Raw genomic sequence first — 21,793 nt, 5'->3', positions numbered from 1 at the left:
GCCAGAACCGACTCCTTGGGAAGGAAGGAAGAAAGATGGAGGAAATCTTTGCTCAGAAGTAAGCACTAGGCCCTGGTGGGAAATAAAGACTACAAACAAAAGAGCAAATCAACTGGACCATTGAGAGGGTTGCAAAGATACTCCCAGTGCCCCCCACCCGGCTGACCTGGGTTCCTCTGTCCTTCCTACTCCTGGCCATGCCCCGCCTGCCCATGCCTGGGTGAAGGGAAAAAGGCAGGTTTCCCTGCAATGTCCCGGTGCTCTGGGAGAGCCTGCACCTCACTTCAGAATGGCTCCAAGGCTTTGCTTCTCCACCTGTAAAATGAGGGTGGTAACTCTGCCTCCTAAGTTCAGACACACTGGAGGGACAAACAATACAATAATGGGAAAGAGCACTTTCAACTCTGAAGAAAAAAGCTGCTTGAGACCAAGGTGATCACGCTGCAATCAAACCTCAGTTATCCACCACTAACCAAGGACACTGGCAACAAAGACGATCCACGGGGGTGGATAAAGCCCAAAGCTTTTCTTTTTGGATCTTGAAGGCACTGGTGTTCTGATAAGTGAATTTTGGCTACATCTGACATTAGGAATTCGCAGCACTAAGACAAACAATGAACCCACATTAGGAAGGCCTGACTCTGAAAGCAGAGGAAGGACGCTCCCCTCTCAAGGCTCCCTGGCCTCCACCAACTGCTCCCTGTCCCTCCACTCTCCAGAGGGGCAGACAGCATGACAACTTAGACTATTGCAAAACACTATCCTCAGCAGAGCGCTCTCTCTGACCAATCCTATTATGTAATGTGTCTTCCCAGGGGAAAAAAGGAATTGTTTAGAGACAGTAACAACTTCTAGAAGCTGAAAGGAAAATCTGCCAGAAGATGGGCACAATTCAGGTGATGTAGTGTCAAGAAATTACTATATTACTGTTGCTGTTCTTCACGTCCCAGCTGTGAACACCTAGAGGTTCCCAGCATCCCCTGAGGTTTCAGCCCTGGCTTCTCGGGAGCCGGCAGCCACTGACTCACCAGGGGACTTCTGGAGGTCTCTTTGTCCTTCTTGTCTTTCTTTTCCTTTTTCTTCTTCTTCTCTTTCTTCTTACTGGCCCCAGAAGTTGACAGCTTCCCTCGCTCTTGGATCACCAAGTTCCGATAGTGCTCGTCACATGGATGGTCCCACATGGACTGCCCGTTGGCAAAGTTAAAATAGTAAATATCACCTGTGATGTCCTGGCTGGGGACGAGCAGAGGGGAGAAGTTAGTCCCTGCTCAGGTCCAAAGCTACTTAAGAAAAAAGAAAAAACAGAGAGAAGGCAGAGAAGAAGGAGGAAGGGGGGACAGGGGAAGAGGGGGAGAGACTGCGGGAAAAGAGGGGATGAGAAGGGAGAAGAAGAGAGGAAAAGATTAACACAAAATTGAAGGGTACTATTTGGCTAAGAATAAGGAGTTAACTGAGATAGAACAAAAGATTAGGATACCTAAGGACTTCTCTAGATGGAGACATATAGCCACTGAGGCTCCTGGGAGTTCCTGTACCACTACAGTAGGAATAAACTTGGTTTCATTTAGATGGATAAGTACAAACACTATGGTATCTTGGAGATAAATTCTAGGATAGACCTTGCTTAATATTTTTATAAATGGTCTGAGGACAAAAGATGCATTGTGAAAGCTCTGGTTTTGCAAAAGACTCTAAACTCATAAGAGGTGACAATCCAAGCTGGTGGGGATCGACAACAGAAGGAAATAATACAGAAGGTGGGTCTCAAGAACCTGTGTTGCAACAGGGACAAGTCCAAAATAAACCATTCATCCCATCCACCGTTATCCATAATCCATTAGGACAGCTAACAGAACAAAAAACTATTGACAAGAGCAATATAAAAGATACAATACCCAGGAACAAATCCAAAGTGTACAAAATCTTTATAAAGCTTCACTGAAAAGTCAGGGAAAAAAAAAAAGAAAAACCAGTAGGAGAGCCATGCCATGTTCCTGAACAGAAAGACTCAAGTCTTCAAACATGCCAATAATCTGCAAATTAATGTACAAATCCAATATAATCCCAACAGAACCCCAATCGGGCTCCTTATGAAACTTGACAAGCTCAATCTCAATTCAAATAAAAGAGAAAATATGTAAAAGTAAACAGGAAAAATGTCAGGGATAAAAGATAAAAAGAAGATATACAAAAGGCCAAAAAGCATATGAAAAGATGCTTGATAACACTAAACATTAGGAAAACGAAAATTAAAACCAAAATGAAATACCACTTCACACCCATTAGCATGACTATTATCAAAAAAGCAGAAAATAACAAGTGTTGGCAAGAATGTGGAGAAACTGGAATGCTGGTTTACTGCTGGTGGGAGTGTAAATTGCTGTAGCCACTGTGAAAAACAGTATAGAGTTTCCTCAAAAAATTAAAAATAGAATTACCATATGACCCAGCAATTCCACTTCTGGGTACATACCCAAAAGAACTGAAAGCAGGCATTCGAACAGATGTTTGTAAACCAATGTTCATAGTAGCATTATTCACAATAACCAAAAGGCAGAAACAACCCAAACGTCCATTGACAAATGAGTAGATAAACAAAACATGGTATATACATACAATGGAATATTACTCAGTCCTAAAAAGGAATGAAATTCTGACACATCTACAACATGGATGAACCTTACAGACATTATGCTAAATAAAATAAGCCAGACACAAAAAGACAAATATTGTATGATTCCACTTACATGAAGTACCTAGAACAAGCAAATTAAATAGAGACAGAACGTAGATTAGAGGTTACTAGGGGCTGGAGAGAGGGGGGAATGTGGAGTTACTGTTTAACAGGTACAGAGTTCAGTTTGGGAAGATGAAAACTTCTGGAGATGGGTGGTCAGGATGGTTGCACAGCTATACGAATGTACTTAATGCCGCTGAACTGTATATCTAAAAATGGTTACAACAGTAAATTTTATGTTTATACGTATTTTACCAGAAAAAAATTTTGTAACTTCAATGTGATAAAAGAAAGCATAAAGAAAATTAAAAGACAAGAAACTGGGAGAAAATAGAAACTAGTATAAGATTAATACACAGAAAAAACAAAGAGTTCCACCTTCTTAACAAAAATAAAAAGATAAGCAACCCAATAGACAAAAGGACAAAGGATATAAACAAGCAAATCACAAAAGATAAACAAATGGCCAACTCCACTCTGCAAACAATTTGGGAAATGCCAATCAAAACAATCAGGCATAATTTCTTGCCTCTGGATTGACAGGTTTTTTGGATTGATACTTATTTTGGGATTGACAAGATTTTAATTGACAATATTTTTAAATGAACAATCACGTGCTGTTGGTGGGACTGTTAAACTTTAATGGAAAGTAATTCGGTATTAACTAACTGTACTTAAATCCTGCACAAACTTTAATACATCATTTCAAATTCTAGAAGTTTTTTCTAAAGAAACACATACAAAACTTCAGGCAACATGCTTAATTGAACTGAAGGAAACCTCTGACCTCTCCTCACCCCGTGCCAACACAGATAAATACTGGATTAATATTTAACAACAATTATAACAACAAAACAAGAAGAGAAAAAAAATCATTTTTCAACATAGCCAGATTGAAAAAGAAATTCTCAGATGCCAGAATCAGAAAGAAAATGTGAAACCTGAGTAGTAAGTGCACGAACTGACAAGTCAAGGCTGGTATCTGACCTGGATACAGGCCCTGGGAACTTGTGTTTTAATGCCAATGTAGGGACACAAAATGTGGCCTTAGACTTCCATGAATTTGGTACCTGGAAATCAGACCCTTACACACATCTTGGGCCCTTAAGGCTGCTCCCGCCATGAATAAAAGTACCTAGCAGACCATGGACGCGGCAAGAAAGCATGCTGCCCACTCCAGGTTCTAGGCAGGCAAAACAAAATTTAATGAAAAACTGAAACCCCAAGACACATGTAGATAGAGAGTCCAAAATGTGGTAAGGAAATCCCAAGTCAGGAATTTAATGGAAAAATTTGGTCCTAAACCACTGAAAAACCCTTGGCCAAAGCCACTGTAAAGCAACTCAACAACCTAGGAAGGAGACACTCACAAAAAGTAACCTCTACAGAAGATGAATTCATGAAATTCACAATAAATAACTATAAACCACATGAGAAAACAGTTCAACATGAAGGAAAATCAGTGACACAATGAAGAGAAGGATTAGCACACAAAGAAACGGCATAGAACAATCAGAAGACGACTGAAAATAACTACATTTAACCTTATTGTACGGAGAAAAGGAGTAGAATCCATAACGAAAGAATAGAACTCTAAAACACTCCAGACATACTGAAAGAACATAACAGAACTTGTAGGAATTGGTAGTCATTAAATTAAAAAACAAAACAAAAAAACACGTGGGTTACAAAGCAGATTTGACACAGAAGAAGAAACAAATAGTGAATTGGAAAATATATCAAAGGAAATTATCCAGAACGCAGCATGCAAGACAAAGTGATTTTGAAAATATGAAACAGAAGAGATATGGAGGATAAAATAAGTGGGCCAAATATAGTTCTAGTCAGAGTTCCAGAAAAGAAAAGTGATACGGTTTAGAGTTTTCAAAAATTGAAGAGAAACCTGAGTCTTCAAAGTAAGAAGGCACTCCAAATCCTGAACATGGTAAATAAAAATAAATCCATAGCCAGATACAGTGTAGTGAAATTACAGAACACCAAAGATAAAAACAACCAGAGAGGGGAAAAATTAATTACCTACAAAGGAACAACAAAACACATGTCTTATTAGCAAAACCAGAAGTCAGAAGACAATGGTACATAGTATTGTCAAGCAGCTGTTCAACAAACCGTTTCATACTCAACTAAACGCTTATTCAAGAGTGAGACCAAACAAAAATGATGAAGGACATGGGGAGATATAAACACATTTAGCAGGCTTGCTACAAAGGACGTTTATAGAACCCTGAATCCAAAAATGGGAGACTACACACTCTTATCAAGCACATACAGAAAATTTACCTAAATGCAACCACTTACTGAACCACAAAAAAGTCTCAACTTGTAATGAAGAATAAATATAAAGAAAAAATAAGATTGGAAATCAGTAGTAAAAAGAAATCCAAAAAAATACCCAAACTCTATCTACCTCACCCCTTCAAACTATTATTTTGGAGCAAAGATACTTAACAAAATTTTAGAAAGTCAAATCCAATAACATATAATCATGACCAAGCAGTTTATCCCAGGAATGTAAGGTTGGTTTAACATTCAAAAATCAGTCAATGTAACTGACCATATTAACGGACCAATAAAGAAAAATCATATGATCCTATCAATAGTTACAGAAAAAACATTTGATGAAATCCAATATCCATTTCTGATTTAAACTCTCAGCAAGCTAGGAATAGGAGGGAACTTCCTCATCTTGACAAACGGCATTTACAAAAAACCCAGACCTAATATCATACTTAACGGTGAAAGACTGAAAGCGTTCCCCTTAAGATTAGGAATAAGGAAAGAATGTCCACTGTCACCACTTCTATACAACTGTTACCCAAGGTTCTAGCCAGCGCAGTAAGGCAAGAAACAGAAACAGAAGGCATCCAGATCAGAAAGAAGAAATAAAAGTGTCTTTATTCCCAGAACATATGATCACCTATGTAGGAAATCCTATGGAATCCACAAAAAAGCTACTAGAACTGACGTAAATGAGTTTAGCAAGGCTGCAGGCTACAAGATCAATATACAAAACCAACCTTATTTTTATATAAATGCAACGAAAAACTGGAAATTAAAATTTTAAAATAACCACTTATAGAAGCATCAAAAATATGAACTACTTAGAAAAATCTGATAAAATATGGGCAAGACATTTACACTAAAAACTACAAAACATTTTTTAGAGATATTAAAGAAAACCTAAATAAATGGAGATAGACCACGTTCACAGGTTAGAAGACTCAATATTGTTTAAGATGTCAGTTCTCCCAAATTGATTTATAGATTCAATGCAATCCCAAGCAAAATCCTAACCGAATCTTTTTGTAGAAATTGACAAGCTGATTCTAAATTCATATAGAAATGCAAAGGACCTAGCATTTTGAAAACAGAGAACAAAGTTGGTTTCAAGATTTATTATAAAGCTACAGTAATCAAGACAGTATGGTATCGGTGTAAAGACAGACACACAGATCAATGGAAGAGAGCAGAGAATCCAGCAACAGACCCACACATAACAGCCAATTTAGAAAAAAATCTAAACACCCTTCACTATAAGCGTGGTTAAATAAATCAGGATTTTTTTTTTAAAGATTTTAGTTTTCATTTTTCTCCCCAAAGCCTCCTGGCACATAGTTGTATATTTTAGTTGTGGGTCCTTCTAGTTGTGGCATGTGGGATGCTGCGTCAGCATGGATTGATGAGCGGTGCCATGTCCGCACCCAGGATCCGAACCAGAAAAACCCTGGGCCACCAAAGCGGTGTGCACGAACTTAACCACTCGGCCACGGGGCAGCCCCTAAATCAGGATTTTAAAAAATTGTGGTAGACATACATATGTAAAAGCATGGAACTGGTAAAAGAATGAGGCAGAACTTCACACACTGACATAAAAGAGTAATATATACAGCATAGCACTTATGTTTAAAAAACAAAACCATGTGAGAGTGAGTGAGTGAGAGAAAGAGTGTGTATTTTTAAAAGGCCTGGAAGGAATTCCCCAATTAACAGTAATCACTCTTGGGATTGGGAGTCAGGGTAAAAGATAAGATGTATATATGCGTTCTAATGACTTACGTTATTTTTAAATTATCTTTTTATTTATTTAAGATTATTGAAAAATAATTTAGAAATAGTTCACACTCTCCTTACAGGACAAGAGAGTGTCAGCCACCACTGGCAGACACGTGACGGCAGCTGGCACGAAGCCTGGCACGCAGCTGGTCCGGAACCAGTGACAGTCTCCTTCCTTCCATCAGGGTGGGCATCAGAAACCAAACAGAAACTACAGTCCTACAAACACAACCCTGAGTCCTCAGCACCTGGAATACCATGTGCAGTGCTGACGGATTTACTACAAGAAAAACGTTATGAAACCGGAAAAGGTCCAAGGAAAAGCAGCTAAAAAGATCAAGCCCGCTTGTGAGGAGAAGCTAAAAGGATTACGATTCTTCCGCGTAGACAAGTAAGGCTAAACCGAAGCCATTCTGAGGACGGCCAAGACGTTAAATGGTATAGATAAAAACAGGATAATGACACCATATACACAAAACTGCACAATACCAGCGTGAGAGGGGACCCCCGAGACCTCTGGGGACTAGCTTGGGAAATCCCGTGCTATGGCATAGGTAAACTTAGGGCGCCCACTTTTGGGAGATGACTGGAAAGAGCTCTGTGCGTGTGAGGAGAACAGAGCGGGCACGAGGAACAGAGAAAACAGAGTCACCGAGAGCGGGAGAGGACGCAGCCCTCAGGAGCAGAAAGCCCCAGCGGCCATCACGACTCCTTCTAGCTCCCCCAGCTCGGCCAGGCACTTCCTCACCATCAGCCTCTGCTTCCCCGAGACAACCTGAGCCAGTCTCTGCCCCTCACAATCCAAAGGGCTCAAAGTGAAAATATGAACGAATCCACGGATAGGAACCTCTTCATGAACAGTTCACACAAATTCTGGGATGAGTTGCCAAGATAGACGAAACCCTTGCCAGTTTGTGTAGCCTCACTGCAAACCTCTTTAGGTCCAGCATCCGTTTTGGACATGTTGAGGCCTCAACATGGTCACTCTCAATATCAGTCTGCAAGGAGTCACACCACCACCTCCTCGGCACGTCCAAAACAGATGCGGGTGCTAGGGGATCTGACCCAGGGAAGCAGCTCCTGGGACCCTGGATCTAAGTGCTGACGCCTCACAGGGACCAACAAGTCGGCCTATGCTCAGGCCAAAGCATCAGGCGAGGCAGTCTAGCAGAGGAATGGCCCGTCACTGTCCCTGGCTCAGGACAGGCTTCAAAAGTTCGCTGGTTAAAGCTAACCTCCAGTGTCAGGCTCCCTCACCTCTGACAGGCCAGGTCAGTGGGCTGCACTGGGCTGACTTACCATGGTTTCCACTCCACAGGCAGAGGGGCCACGATGCCCTCCCGCGCCAGCCACATCAGTTCCGGTTCCTTGATGGGATCAATCCCAATCTCTTTGGCAAATTCAAGAATTTCTGTGAGGAGAGGCAGGAGGGTGGGAAGGTAAGAAAGACAGGGAGAGGGTAGATGGAAAGAAGAAAAAAAATCACACTCAGCCTTGTGAGATGTATTGGTCTGTGCCCCACTTCCTGTTAATATTTGGTCTTTTCACCCTGGTTCCTGACACAGAACTAAATCCCTTGGAATTTGCTGGGTGATAGCAGTTTCTTTTGTTCCATCGGGCGACTCTGGGTGGGCTCCTGGATAGCTCACGGATGGAGCTGGTTACCAGAAAGACCAAGACATGATTAGAAGGTTGGAACGTTCGGCCCTACCCCCAATTCTCTGGAGAGGGGAGAAGAGCCGGAAATTGAGTTAATAATCAATCATGCCTACACTATGAAGCCTCCATAAAAATCCCTAAATAACTGGATTTAGAGAGCTTCTGGGGTGGTGAACACATCCACATGCTAAGAGGGTGGCGCACCCCCAACTCCACGGGGACAGAAGCTCCTGGACTCAGGACCCACCCAGACCTCTTTGGCTATTCATCTCTATCCTTTATCATATCCTTTATTGTACAATAAATTGGTAAATGGAAGTGTCTTCCTGAGTTCTGTGAGTAGTTCTAGCAGATTACTGAGCCCAAAGAGGGGGTCGTGGGAACTCTCATGTATAGCCGGTCAGTCAGAAGTACTGGGGACAACCTGGGATGTGCAACTGGCGTCTGGGGTAGGAGCAGTCCTGTGGGACCAAGCCCTTAACTTGTGAGATCTGATGTTATCTCCAGGTAGACAGAGTCAGAACTGACTTGAAATGTAGGACACCCAGCTGGTGTCAGAGAGTTAGCCAGTGTGGGAAAAAACCCACATCTCATGTCAGAAGTATTGAGTGTGAGGAAAAGGAAAAACAGTTTTTCCCTAGACAAGCTTTTTCCTACTTTTCCCTTACCTTCCAGATTTTCTTCAGTGAATAGGTATTATTTCTCTATAACAAACCTATATAATTTTGTTTTCTTGAATTACCATTCATAAATGGTAGGCCTGAATCAAGGCGTGCTATCTCCATACTCTAAGAATAGAATCTGAAGCCAAACATAACAAAGGCAAAAAAATATGACCAAGACTTCACTGTGGCAGAGGCCTCAGGAAGAACCCCAAGAGCCACAGCCACAACCATCCTGACTGTGGGCAGGCTTATCTTGCCAGGACACAAGCTCTCCTAAGATTCACAAAATCTTGGTGCAAAAGTGCCCGTCACTCCATCAAGCATGCCCTGAACAACTACAGACGACCAAGCCCGTTGGGGACCTTGCCAGCACACGGACAGAGTGTGAACCAGGTGATATGTACTGTGGGGAGGGGGGGCCATGTGCAGAGAGAAAGCGGTGACTTATCCCGCCAGGGCCAAGGCACATGTGAGCAGAGACAGAGGCAGGACACGCAGGCAGCCGTCTTCCCCACTCCCTGCGCCCTCTTCCACCAGGGGAGGAGTTTCTTTTTCAGTTTTGCTGTATACGATGGATGCTAAAACTTCTGTTGTACTCTTTTGGAATCAAGCATTTAGAAAAGCTCTTTTGCAAGAGATCTGGAGGACTAGGGGAGACACATGTACTGAGTTAAGAGCCATCTCACCTAGAGGAAAAAAGACAGATGAGAGAACCAATGGAGTATGTCACCAGAGCCCCCAGGAATAATCAAAGAAGTACCCCAGGGGCATCATGCTTGAGCTGACAATACCCAAGGCCAGAAAGGCATCACCAATACGGGTCATCTCCATGGAGAAAGTGGAAGTTCACACACCTGGGGACCAGGAAAGAAAAGGCACTTTTTCAAAGGGCCAGCTAGCATTTGGCTAGCCAAGGACTAATTCATTCATTGATTCCACAAATATTTTTTGAGTGCTTCCTATGTGCCAGTCACCATGCGCCCTGAATAATAGAAATGGTCTCTACTCTTATTGAGTTTACATTCTCATAGAAGAAACAGCCAGTAAAGAAGTAAACAGATACACGTATAAACAATTAAAGCTTCTGATAAACGTAATGAAGGAAGTAAATGAGGTATGAGATAGAGAATGTCAAGGTGGAGGGCGTGCTCCCTTAGAATGGGTCAAGTAAACCTCTCAGCCTGAAACCTGAAGGAGGAAAGGAACCAGCTATGCAGAGCACTGAAGAAAGAGCACTCAGGCAGAAGAAGAGCAGGTACAAAGGGCCTGTGGCAAGTGGCAGCTTGGCCCATCTTGGGACTGTCAGAAAGGCAATGTGAGTGGCTAAGTGAGCAAGGGACAGAGTGGCACTGGTGAGTGTGGGCAGGTGGCTGGGCCGGGGTCATGCAGAGCCCCACTCAGGGTGTTACGCTGAGTATAGTGGAAGATTCTTAAAAGCAGAGCCCTGATATGATGTATTTGACACTTACTCTGGCACTCCGTGGAGCACAGACTGGAGCAGCACAGAGTATACGCAGGGTGGCTCATTAGGAAGCTACGAGAGTCCAAGGAGAGAAAACAGTGGCTCGAGCTTACGATGTCTAAACTTGGACTGAGCCAAAGGGCATGTCAGAAACATCCTTAGAAAAATGTTACACTCGTTTATAATATCAAACAAAAAAGATAAAATATTTAGGAAATAAAATGAGAAAGAGACAGAGAAAACCTACACGAAGAAAACTTGAAGTCGCTCCTGAAGAACACAGAAAAGACACAAATGGAAAGGAATACGACGTTCTTGGAGAGGAAAACTTCACAAAGATGTTGATCCCCCCTAAGTTCAATCATAAATTTAACACAATTTTCTCCAAAATACCAGCAGTTCCCAGCATACAGCCCTGCCCAGAACTGGACAAGATGATTCTAAAGTTCATGGGAAGATAAACAAGATAACTGAGAAAACTTTGAAAAAAGAAAAGCAGTGCGGGCGTCTCAGCCCTAGTGGATATGAGACTTGATCATCGAGCCTCAGTCATGAAGATATGGTACTGGCCCAGGAACAGACAGTTGGATGGAACAGAAGAGAGAGCAGACCCAGATGCACACAGGCAGCACCCAATGCACGGGGCAAAGAGGAGCTGTTCCATGAATGGTGTGGGGACAGACCTGGAAGAAAATAGGGGAGAAGTGTTTTATCCTTGCAATAGGGAAGGCTTTCCTAACTACGCTACAAAACTCAGAGGCCATATGAGAATGGACTGAGAAACTGAACAGAAAAATTAAAAGCTTCTACATGGCAAACAAACAAAACTCCTATGCTATAAGCAAAGTCCAGGGTTTAATGTGGGACCTGTGGACTCCTGGGGGGGCAAGAGTGCTTCCCCCTCTCTAACTGGCCTGCAGAGCATCTGAATTGCACGTAAACTTTGTGTGTCCGGGCCCACGACTCAAGAGAATTTCAAAGGAATCCTCACCCCAAAACACAGCATAGTGCTTCACAGTGCAGGCCCTGGAGTTAGAATACCTGGTCATAAATCCTAGCTGCACCACTTGGTAGAACTGTGTAACTGCAGGGAAGTTACTTAACCTTTCTGTGCCTTTGTTCTCTCATCTGTAACATGGGGATAATAACAGGACCCAACTCAAGGAGTTGCTGGGAGGGTTGAAAAGGAAATGTATGTAAAGTTCTTAGTACAGAGACTGGCACACAGTAGCACTCAAAAAGCGTTGTTACTATAGTTATTAACAATATTATTATTGTTAAAAAAAATCACTTTAGTTTGCCCTTAAGAAATTGGGTTTCCTCTGCCCTCAGGACACACTGTATTTCATGATATCCTCCACTACCTTTCCATTTAAAATTAATCATTGATCTAACCCAAGGTCAGCAAACTTTCTGTAAAGGGCCAGACAGTAAATATTTCAGGTTTTGTGGGTCATATGGTTTCTGTCACAACTACTCAACACTGCCCTTGTGGCATGAAAGCGGCCACAGACAATACATGAACAATTAAGTGTGGCTGTTTTCTAATAAAACTTTATTTACAAAAACAGGCAACAGGCCCGGTTAGGCCCATGGGCTATAGTTTGCCAACCCCTGATCGAACCCAAACATACTGAGCAGCCCCGTGCGTGTACCATACCACACACTGGAAGAACCAAGACAAAGCAGAGGGAACTCCTGCCCTCAGGGAGCCGTGACTATGCACCCCGGCCTCTTACCTTGCTCGCTGGGAATGTAGGTCTCATCGTAATCTTCCTCTAGAACCAGCTGGTCTCCGATGCGGATGGGTCTTCCGGCCATGATTGGTCTGGGCTCCAACGCCTAGATCCCGGAGACCCCAACCAAAGAGGAGATCAGGAACCCAGCTTAGAGGAGGAAAAGCTGGAGCCGGGTCAGGGAGCACCTGGCTCAGACCAGACCCCGCAAGCCAACTTAGCCGAGGATTTCCCAGACGCCAGGGATACTGGAGGGCAGGGCCGACGGCTCAGAGCTCAGGCCTTACAGGCTCTGCGCCCGGCAAAGTTCCCTGAGACACACCTCCCGAAGGCTTGGTGAACACTCAGTGGGCCACGAAAGATCTAGAAGCCTGGCTCTCTGAAGACTTCGACTTCATAGCCCGCCCAAATAAGAGAAAGAAAGAGCAGTGTAGGACCCCCGGCTAGAAAACCCTAGTGAGAACCCAAAATAACCAGCAGCACAAACACCCCCCAAATACCAACACACCCCAGTGCAGTCACACTGTCTCAACACATGTCCCTATCTGCATTCAGCGACGCCCTCAGGGGGCTTCCAGTCTAGTGCAGGCAGCAGACACAACTTCAACAGTAGAAGAGGGCAGAAGGGAAGAAAGTCCTGCTCTGGGAGTACTCAGAAGGGGCACATTCCCACTGAAGGGAGGAAGGAAGGCTTTGTCAAGGAGCTGGGTAAGAAGGCTGACAAGAGCTCTGACAGTGGGCAAAGGTACTCTAGGCAGAGGGACATCACGTGCAGACAAGGCGTTCGGGAGAGCTGGACAGCGGCATGCACGGCAGGGCCGGGTGGAAGGCCAGGCCAGGGTCTGGTCCTGTAGAGCCTGGCAGACCACACTGAAGAGCCTCGACTCTGCCCCGTGGCAAAAGGGAGGCACGGAGGGCTTCGGTGAGAGAAAGCAACACAGAGCGACCTTTTAGAATGAGAACTCTGGTGGGAGTAGCGTGGCTAGATTGGAGAAGTGAGCGACTGGGGCCAGGAAAACCAGTGAGGAGGTTGCCGTCCAGGTGAAAGACAATGAGGGCTCAAACTGGGGCAGAAGCGGTGGGAACAGAGGAGAAGCGACAGACACGAGGGACCCTACGATGTCAGGCTTGAGAGGACCAGGATGTGGGAGCGAAGAGTCCAACCCGAGTCCAAGGCTTCCAGCCCCAGGGGCAGGGCGGTGCCTAATTCTTCAGCTGACAAGCTAGTGTGGTTCTGGAATTGTTCCTCCCTTCCCAGCCCTACTCCTGCAACTACTGCGGGACCCCCAGGGCACACCAGCTCTCCCCCACATGGCAGCTCTCAGGCTGAAGCCTGTCGACACAGAGACAAGTCACCCTGAAAGTGGCTGCCGTGGAAAGCCCTGCCCGGAGAGCCTCCCCCAGGGAGGAGGCAGTAGCCACAGCGGTGGGACCAACAGGAACCCGCCCGCAGGAACAGGCCCCAACCTCTCCTGGAGCTACTTCCTCAGGAGCTGTCACTGTTCCACCTGGAGCAGCCAGCATGACACAGCCCTCTTCAAGCAGGGAGGTGAAGAGAAAGACCCTGTCCTCAAAAAGAAGGTCAGGACATGGCCTGTAATGAGTGCTCAGAAAATGGCTGCATCTGGGGACTCTGAATCTGCTCCAAGATCCCTAGAGAGGGACCCCCGAAAACAGCAAAGGACCTAGGAGGGACTGTGACCATGGCCCTCTCTGCATCCTGGCAGCTGAGAGATGGGCGAAGGAGATGTCCCGCCAGAGGACTCACAGAGATGGTTCCCTTCATCAGTCCACTGCCCCACGGGAGCCAGGCTCTGTCCCTCCCATTCCCACCATGACAGCACCATGCAGTGACTCGGCCTCAGGAAGAAAAGCCCAAAGGAAGACGCGCTCTTCTCCGCAGTACATAAGCCCAGGTGGGAATCTGTGCCCTACCCTAGAAGAACCCGTGATGCCCTGCGGACACAATGCTCAAGCCTCTACTCACACAGCCAGAGATGAGCAGGGCCCGACTGCCAGCGACTCTAAAAAAGCCGAGAGGAAAAGTACCTGGGACCAGGGCGGCAGATGTGGCCCAGCGCCTGGTGACTTCAGGAGTCACCGGAATCTGTAGTCCTCTGAGTCAGGGACAGCAGGGAAAGGGAAAGGATTCCCGGGGAGGGAGGAATGGAGAGTGGCCTGAACACCAGGCTGGGCATCATTCAATCCAACAGGCAGTGATCAACATGGCACTGTATCAACTATCTCAGAGAATTTGAGAAATTCTGCATTTGAGAAATGTTACCTATCCCTGGACACATTCCATCCCCAGAAGGCACAGGGCAGGCAAAAATCTCAGCCTCATGGCAAAATGCCTAATTAGCTACACACATAATTATCAATATTTAACTATTTAAAGGTCAGGAAGAACCTGGAAAATGTGAATTCATGCATCACTCAAATGTTGAATCTTCTGCCAGAAAAAAAATATGGGTGGGCTGTATCATAACTTCTTCCCTTGCCTTGCCCGGCTTCAGGAAAGATGTGGGTAAGAACAGGGCCAAAAGGGCAGGAATTATAGGAATGAGGAAAGTGAGAAGAGAAATCTGTTTAATGGCTACTAGAGATCATTTACTCAGTCGAGAAACATTTATTGAGCACCTACTAAGTTTATTTATTGCTAAGCACTAGAGATGCAATGGTGATTAAAAACAGATTCAGCTGCTCCTCCCTTGGAGCTACACTCTACTGAGGGAGGGAGACAGACCAACCAACCACCCACTCACAGACAAATGTGTAAATATAAATGAGGCAAGAGCTTGGAAGGAAGGGAGCCTGGATTAGATGAAGTCTATGCTGAGAACTGAATGAGTAGGTATGAGTTGCTAGACAAAGAGAGCAGGAAAAGGTGTTCTAACGGAAGCAGCAGCACGTGCAAAGGCCCTTCAACAGGAAGAACACCAAGCAAGAAAAAGCACACTTGGGGATGACACTGGGAAGGTGGGCAGGAGCCAGGTTCCTGTCAAGAACTTGGCCTTAGTCATAAGAGAGCTGGAAGCCAGGAAAGGTTTTTCCAGATACATGTTTTGAAAAGATCACTTTGGCAGCCATTGGGAATACAGACGGGAATGGAAGCCAGACTGGAAGGAAGAAAATCAAAGTGGCTGCAGAGAGATTAGGTAGGAAATCATGAGCTAATCTAGGTGAGATGATGGTAACCTGGGCTGGAGTGGTCATAGAGGGGAAGATGAGATCCTACGAAAGCGGTCCTGAGATTTGCTACGGCAAATAGATGGCACATGTCCTAACAGTGCCCTCCAAGCCTGAGACCGTGAGGGACATCACTAGGCAACCATGGTACCTAGGCATGACTTCAGAACCACCAACCTTATACTCCATGCAGCGCTCACCAACACATCAGATGAAACGTCTCGGCTAGGTAGAGATTATTATCCCCATTTTTCAAATAAGGAAACTGAGGCTCCGCAAGATTAAAAAAAACAACTTGCCTGAGGTTTCATTGCTAGTAAACGGCACAAGAAGAACATGCACGCAGCCACGCCTATCTGACTCCAAAGCCTGAGCTCTGACCTCCAACATGACCAGAGCCCAAGGGACAAGGGGAGGGGCAGCAGGAGAGAGATCTACAATGGAAGGCAAGGGGCACACTATACTGGGCTCAGAAGCACCAAGGCCGTATCCCGCACGTGATGAACAGCCATCACAGGATTTCACAAAGCAGACTGGCAGGATCAGATCTGTAGTTTAAAAAGATGATTCTGACTACTGCATAGGAATTGACTCGAGGAGGGCAAGAACAGAGGCTGAGGGGCCACTTAGGAAGCTATCCTGAAAGCAGAGGCAAGAAATTACAAACTAAGTCAGTGGCTGTGAGAATGGAAAGGAAGAGCCACATTCTAGGGGTATTAGGAGGCAAAAGAACAGGACTTGATGTCTGCAGCAAGTGAGGGAGAGGGAGGAGGGAAATCGGGGCACTTGAGCCAGTATGCCTGATTATCTGCTCACTTCCATGCCTTGCTCATAGCCCCACCTAGCACACTGCTGAGAATACAGGGCATGCCCAACACATGCTGGTTGCATATACTAGATGAATGAATTCCATTCATTCTGACGGAGCGAATGGTGAAGTCCTTCACGGAGACGGGAACTACAAGAGGAAGAACAGATCCGAGGGACCAGGATGGGAGGGGATGCATTCAGTGGGGGATGATCAGTAAGCAGGACGCAGCTCAGGAAAGACGTCTGGCTGGAGCCGCAGTTGCGGGGTCACCGTTAAATAGAGGGTAACTGAAACTCTGGGTGAAGTCATCCAGACATGGCGTGTGATGATGAGTAGACAGGAGCGGCCCGCAAAGGCGGCCGAGGAGGGCTGAGTTAGGAAAACCAGGAGAGAGGAGTCGTGAAGGCAAGGGAGGAGAGCGGTTCCAGGTGGAGGAGATAGATTTCTTTTAATCAAAGCAAGGAAAGGACAAAACAAAAGCAAAATACTTTCTAACTTCCCCAGCTGGCCAGAAGCCGGCATAAGGTCGGACTAGCCCCTACTGGGACACGGGGGAAGCTTCCCACAAGAGAGGTACGGAAGCAAGCTTCGGAAGGCCAGGCCCTACACGCTACCCACGAACGGGACCAGTAAACGAGCGCCCCGGCAAGCTCACACACGTGGCCCAGCGCCCGCTCGCACTCCCCCAGCCCCCAGCCCAGGGCCCTTCCGCCACTCAGAGATTCTGGATAGATGCACCAGTCCAGCCGCTCCTTCTTCACTTCTTCCTTCAGTTCCCGCCCACACTCGTGCACATCCCGCTGTTGGCACACAAGTGTGCCTCAACCCTCCCGCTTCCCTCCTTTCCCCGCCACCCCACCCCTCCTTCGAGGAGGTCCTCACCTGTCCCTCACCCCTGGAGGCTCTGGGCGATGGTTCCCGGTTCTGCGCAGATTCCCCAGCACCACCCCGGCTCCCCGCTTCCAGGGACGCCGGGGTGTTGCCCTGCAGCGGCCAACAACCACTTCCGGAAAGGGTACCAACCTAGCAACTGAGAGTCCCGCCTCTACCCGGAGTCAATAGGTCGCTGAATGAGAATTCTGGCATTGGATTGGTTAGAGGTCCCGTCGGATCACGGAGGAGTTCGGCACGTTTCCCGTTGCACTATGGGATATGTAGTCCAAGATAGTTGATGGAGGTCCGCAAGGGGTTAAAAGAGAGCTCAGAATTTAGATATGAGGGGAATTTCTTCCCTGGCGAGAAAGGACCATTCACAGTATTTACAATAACGTCGATTAACTAAGGCAATTTATTGGTCACCATTTTTTAGTATTGTAATTAATATCAAGTAAATACACTGATCATCAATAATCAACCCATTGAGACTTTAATAAACAAAACAAATGCGAATGTAAGGTAAATAAAATAAAATAATTAATAAAAAATAAAAAGCTGGCTCCTCTGTGCTCTGATTAAGAGACCTAGTTTCTACTGTCCATCTTTTCACCAGAGCACAGGAACTCAGTTTGCATGTCTGCAATATAGGGATAATACTAACTTCAAATCTTTTCTGTGGCAATTCTGCCTGTACTTCCTTTATTCTGCCTGCAGATGACAATTCATTATTCCCCCTTCCTCTCCAAACTCCTTAAAAGTCTCACTGAGGGGCCAGCCAGTGGCCAAGTGGTTGTTTGCACAATCCGCTTTGGTGGCCCAGGATTTCACTGGTTCGGATCCTAGGTTTGGACATGGTGCTGCTCATTAGGCCATGGTGAGGTGACGTCCCACATAGCACAATCAGAGGCACTCACAACTAGAATATACAACTGTCTACTGGGGGGGCTTTGAGGAGAGAAAAAAGAAAGAAGATTGGCAACAGTTGTTAGCTCAGGTGCCAATCTTTAAAAAAAAATAAATAAATCTCACTGAGGGAACAAAGGGACCAGACTTAAAGGGACTCTGAGGGTTCACCAGTTCAGCCACCACAGACCTTGCACAAAACAAGGATTCAAAAAACCATTTGTAGGAGGCCAGCCCAGTGGTGTGGTGGTTAAGTTCATGGACTGTGCTTTCCTGGCTCAGGGTTTGCAGGCCGGATCTCGGGTGTGGACATACACACCGCTCATCAAGCCATGCTGTGGGGGCATCCCACACACGAAATAGCGGAAGATTGGTACAGATGTTAGCTCAGGACCAATCTTCCTCACCAAAAAAAAAAAAAACAACAACAACAACAACAAAATCCCAACCGTTTGTAGACTTGGTGCCTATGTCCAAGAACTTGCAATCAATGTGGTTGACTTTGGCTGCCATCAAAATTCTTAATTTTTGTTCCTTTGCATGGGTCCCTGGCTCTCTCATGGGGAGAGCTAATAAAATAACCAATTTGCATTTTATCAGATTTCCCTATAGGTTTGTTCTCAGAAATGCAAACCAATTTACGAAATGCCCTTAGGCAAACATAATTAAGAAAGCAAATCTTTGGGGGAAATGACAAAAATGATACACCAATTGATACATGAGTAATATACCCAATGAGTGGGGAAGAGAGGCTGAGAATTTCACACATTGTAGCTCATCTTCTGCAGTCAGAGTTGTACCCACAGAGGTGATTTTTCAGATACGGGAGGAAGAAACAAAATTGGTCCTAAATTTTAATGCCCTCCCCTCAGGTCAGAAATTCCACCATTAGAACTTTTTCTTCCCTTTTCATACTGTTTACTTGTAATATACAGAAAATCACCCATGTGTTAAGAAAGAAAAACATTTGTTAATCGTACAATTTTTTTAAAAAGTATATAAAGATGTGAAATGTTCCCTCTACTGTTTCAATCCAACCTATTTAAAATTGCAAACTGCCCTTCCCTCTCCCGTCTCTGCTTTATTTTTCCCCATAGCGCATAGCACCTTCTGAAACACTGTTACTTTATTTCTTTATTGTCTGTCTCCCTGTGTTAGAAAATAAGCTGCATGAGGACAGGAATTTTGTCCATTTTATTTATTGTTGACTCCACAGTGCTTAGCATGTAGTGGGCGCTCGATACACATTTGCTGAATGAATGAATGGGCAAACTGAAGGAAGGAAGTAATCCCACATCTCGGAGGAAACCACTGTTGACATTTTGGTTCCTCTCTGCCAGACTTTTTAATGCTTATGCAGATGTAGATTTATATGCATACATGTATATGCACATGCGCATCCTTTTAAATTTTACAGAAATGGCATTATAACGTACATATTGTTCTACAATGTGCTTTTTTCACTGAATGTGTCATAAACATCTTCCGAGGTGAGTTCATAAGAAGTTACTCCCTTCGTTATAATGGTGATGTAGGATTCCATTGAATGAATGTCTCATTCCCCTATTGATAATCATTGATTTTGTTTCCAAAGTTTTGATACTGTACACAATGCTGAAATACTGTTATATTCTTTGGGAAGGATCCTAGAAGTGACATTGCTCTCAAAGAATTTACATTTTAATAGACATTGCCGGATTTCTCTCTAAAAGTGGAATAATTTACAATCCAACCAACACTAAATATTACCAATGTGAGAGGCAAAAAAATATAACAATGTCAATGGTATCTAAATATTGTTCTAATTGCATACTTTCTCTATTAATGAAGTTGAAGTTTTTTTCATGTTTTTATTAGTCATTTGAATTTATTCCATTAATTAACTAATTACCTAATTAATTTCACATTCTTGCTCATTTTTCTACCAGGATGTTCGGGGGTTTTATTGACTTGTAGAAGATCTTTGTATGTCATAGACATTAACCCTTTGTCACTGTATTGAGTGTCTCCTTGTCTGTGAGTTATCTTTTCACTGTGTAAATGTCATTTTTCTCAGTCGTTGTAGTGATAAGACGACTAATAGCTCACCTTTATTGAGCATTACAGTGAACCAGACACTGTTGTCAGCACATTATACAGATTGATTCATTTAATTCTTACATTATGAGGTATGTACTATTGTCAACGCCATTTTAAAAACGAGAAAAATTGAGACACAGAAACCTAAGTGACGAGCCTGAAGTCTCCCAGACTCTATGTGGCAGAACCAGAACTGGAATACTGGAAGTCTGCTTCTAGGGAAGTTTTAAAAATTCAAGTAGTCAAGCATATCCCTTGTCTTTAAAAATATCTTCTGAGTTTTGTTAGAGATCTTCAACATGCTAAAATATTCTTCTATTTTTTGTCTGTAGTTTTCTTTTTCTTTTTGTCTTTTTTGAGGAAGATTAGTCCTGAGCTAACTTCTGCCAGTCCTCCTCTTTTTTGCTGGGGAAGACTGGCCCTGAGCTAACATCGTGCCCATCTTCCTCTACTTTATACATGGGATGCCTACCACAGCATGGTGTGCCAAGCAGTGCCGTGTCCACACCTGGGATCGGAACCGGTGAACCCCGGGGCCGCCGAGAAGCAGAACGTGCGAACTTAACCGCTGCGCCACCGGGCCGGCCCCTGTAGTTCTAGTTTTCATTTAAGCTTTTTGATCTATCTGGAGCTTAGCTTTAGACAAGTTCGGATTTCGTTTTCTTTCCTTCCAAATGGATAGCCAGTTGTCCCAACAACAATTATTGAACAACATATCTATTTCCCTTTGATATGAATGCCATCTTTGTCACATACAAAATTCCCATACATAAATTGATCTATTGATTTTTATTTTAAACCTGTGTATAATTACCTGTTGGTTAGGATTTTCTATCCACAGTATATAATCTGCAAATAATGATCCCTTTGCTTTCGTTTTTTTTTCTCTCCCCAAAGCCCCAGAACATAGTTGTGTATCCTAGTTGTAAGTCCTTCTAGTTCTTCTCTGTGGGCTGCTGCCACAGCACGGCCTGATGAGCGGTGGGTGTGTAGGTCCACGCCCAGGCCCCTAAAGCAGAGCCCAAATTTAACAGCTATGCCACTGGCCGGCCCCTGCTTTGTAACATTAATAACTCTTGTTCCCTTTTGTCCTCCTTTTGAGTTAGCTATATGGGATAGGAGTGGTGAAAACGGCCTTCCCTTTCCTAAGCCTGACTTTAAGGGGAATAACTGTAGCCTGTTATTATTATGCTTTCTACGATTTCCGTTATCTTGTTTAAGAAGTTTCCCCTTAGCATTTATCAGAACTACTGAATTTTAACAAAAGCTTTCCATATTTGATAAATAATATGTTCATATAATCATATGGCTTTTCTCCTTTAAGCTATTAGAGCTCTAAAGCTTTTTGTTTTAAGCTCTTACCAATTAATATACAGATACTTCTCGGAGTGATAACACTTCAAAGCTGACGTCAGTCATTTACCCTCAGTCTGACTTATAGCACAGAAATCAGGAGGGTCTTGCGGATTCCCAGTGTCTAGGGTGGAGGTGAGGGACAGATTCAGATGAGAGCAGTCCCGGCTGCTCTCACCTGTCCACAGAGCGCAGGCTCCGGGGAAGACAGACCGCCCCACGCTTTTCCCCTTTGGACCATGCTGATGC

The 21,793-nt window shown here is 44.5% G+C and overlaps 1 protein-coding gene across 17 annotated transcripts in view; it reads right to left on the bottom strand.

The window, feature by feature from the left end:
* The window catches only part of CEP164 (centrosomal protein 164), a 65,440-nt gene extending 48,049 nt beyond the window's left edge, over positions 1 to 17,391 (bottom strand). For all 17 annotated transcript variants that reach the window (XR_011540875.1, XR_011540873.1, XR_011540874.1 and 14 more), the window contains exons 1-4: positions 17,216 to 17,391; positions 12,337 to 12,439; positions 8,111 to 8,222; positions 1,029 to 1,233 (exon numbers count right to left, since the gene is read on the bottom strand). Coding sequence is in view for 13 of the 17 variants with exons in the window: in XM_070623193.1 (XP_070479294.1) it covers positions 1,029 to 1,233; positions 8,111 to 8,222; positions 12,337 to 12,418 (399 nt within the window). In the remaining 4 variants the exon portion in view is untranslated. The remainder of the gene's footprint in view (positions 1 to 1,028; positions 1,234 to 8,110; positions 8,223 to 12,336; positions 12,440 to 17,215) is intronic.
* Positions 17,392 to 21,793: the final 4,402 nt, after the last annotated feature.

The sequence above is a fragment of the Equus przewalskii genome, chromosome 6, assembly GCF_037783145.1.
Source record: "Equus przewalskii isolate Varuska chromosome 6, EquPr2, whole genome shotgun sequence".
NCBI lineage: Eukaryota > Metazoa > Chordata > Mammalia > Perissodactyla > Equidae > Equus > Equus przewalskii.
The sequence above is the reverse complement of the archived record's forward strand: the minus strand, read 5'-3'. Positions and strand labels throughout refer to the sequence as shown.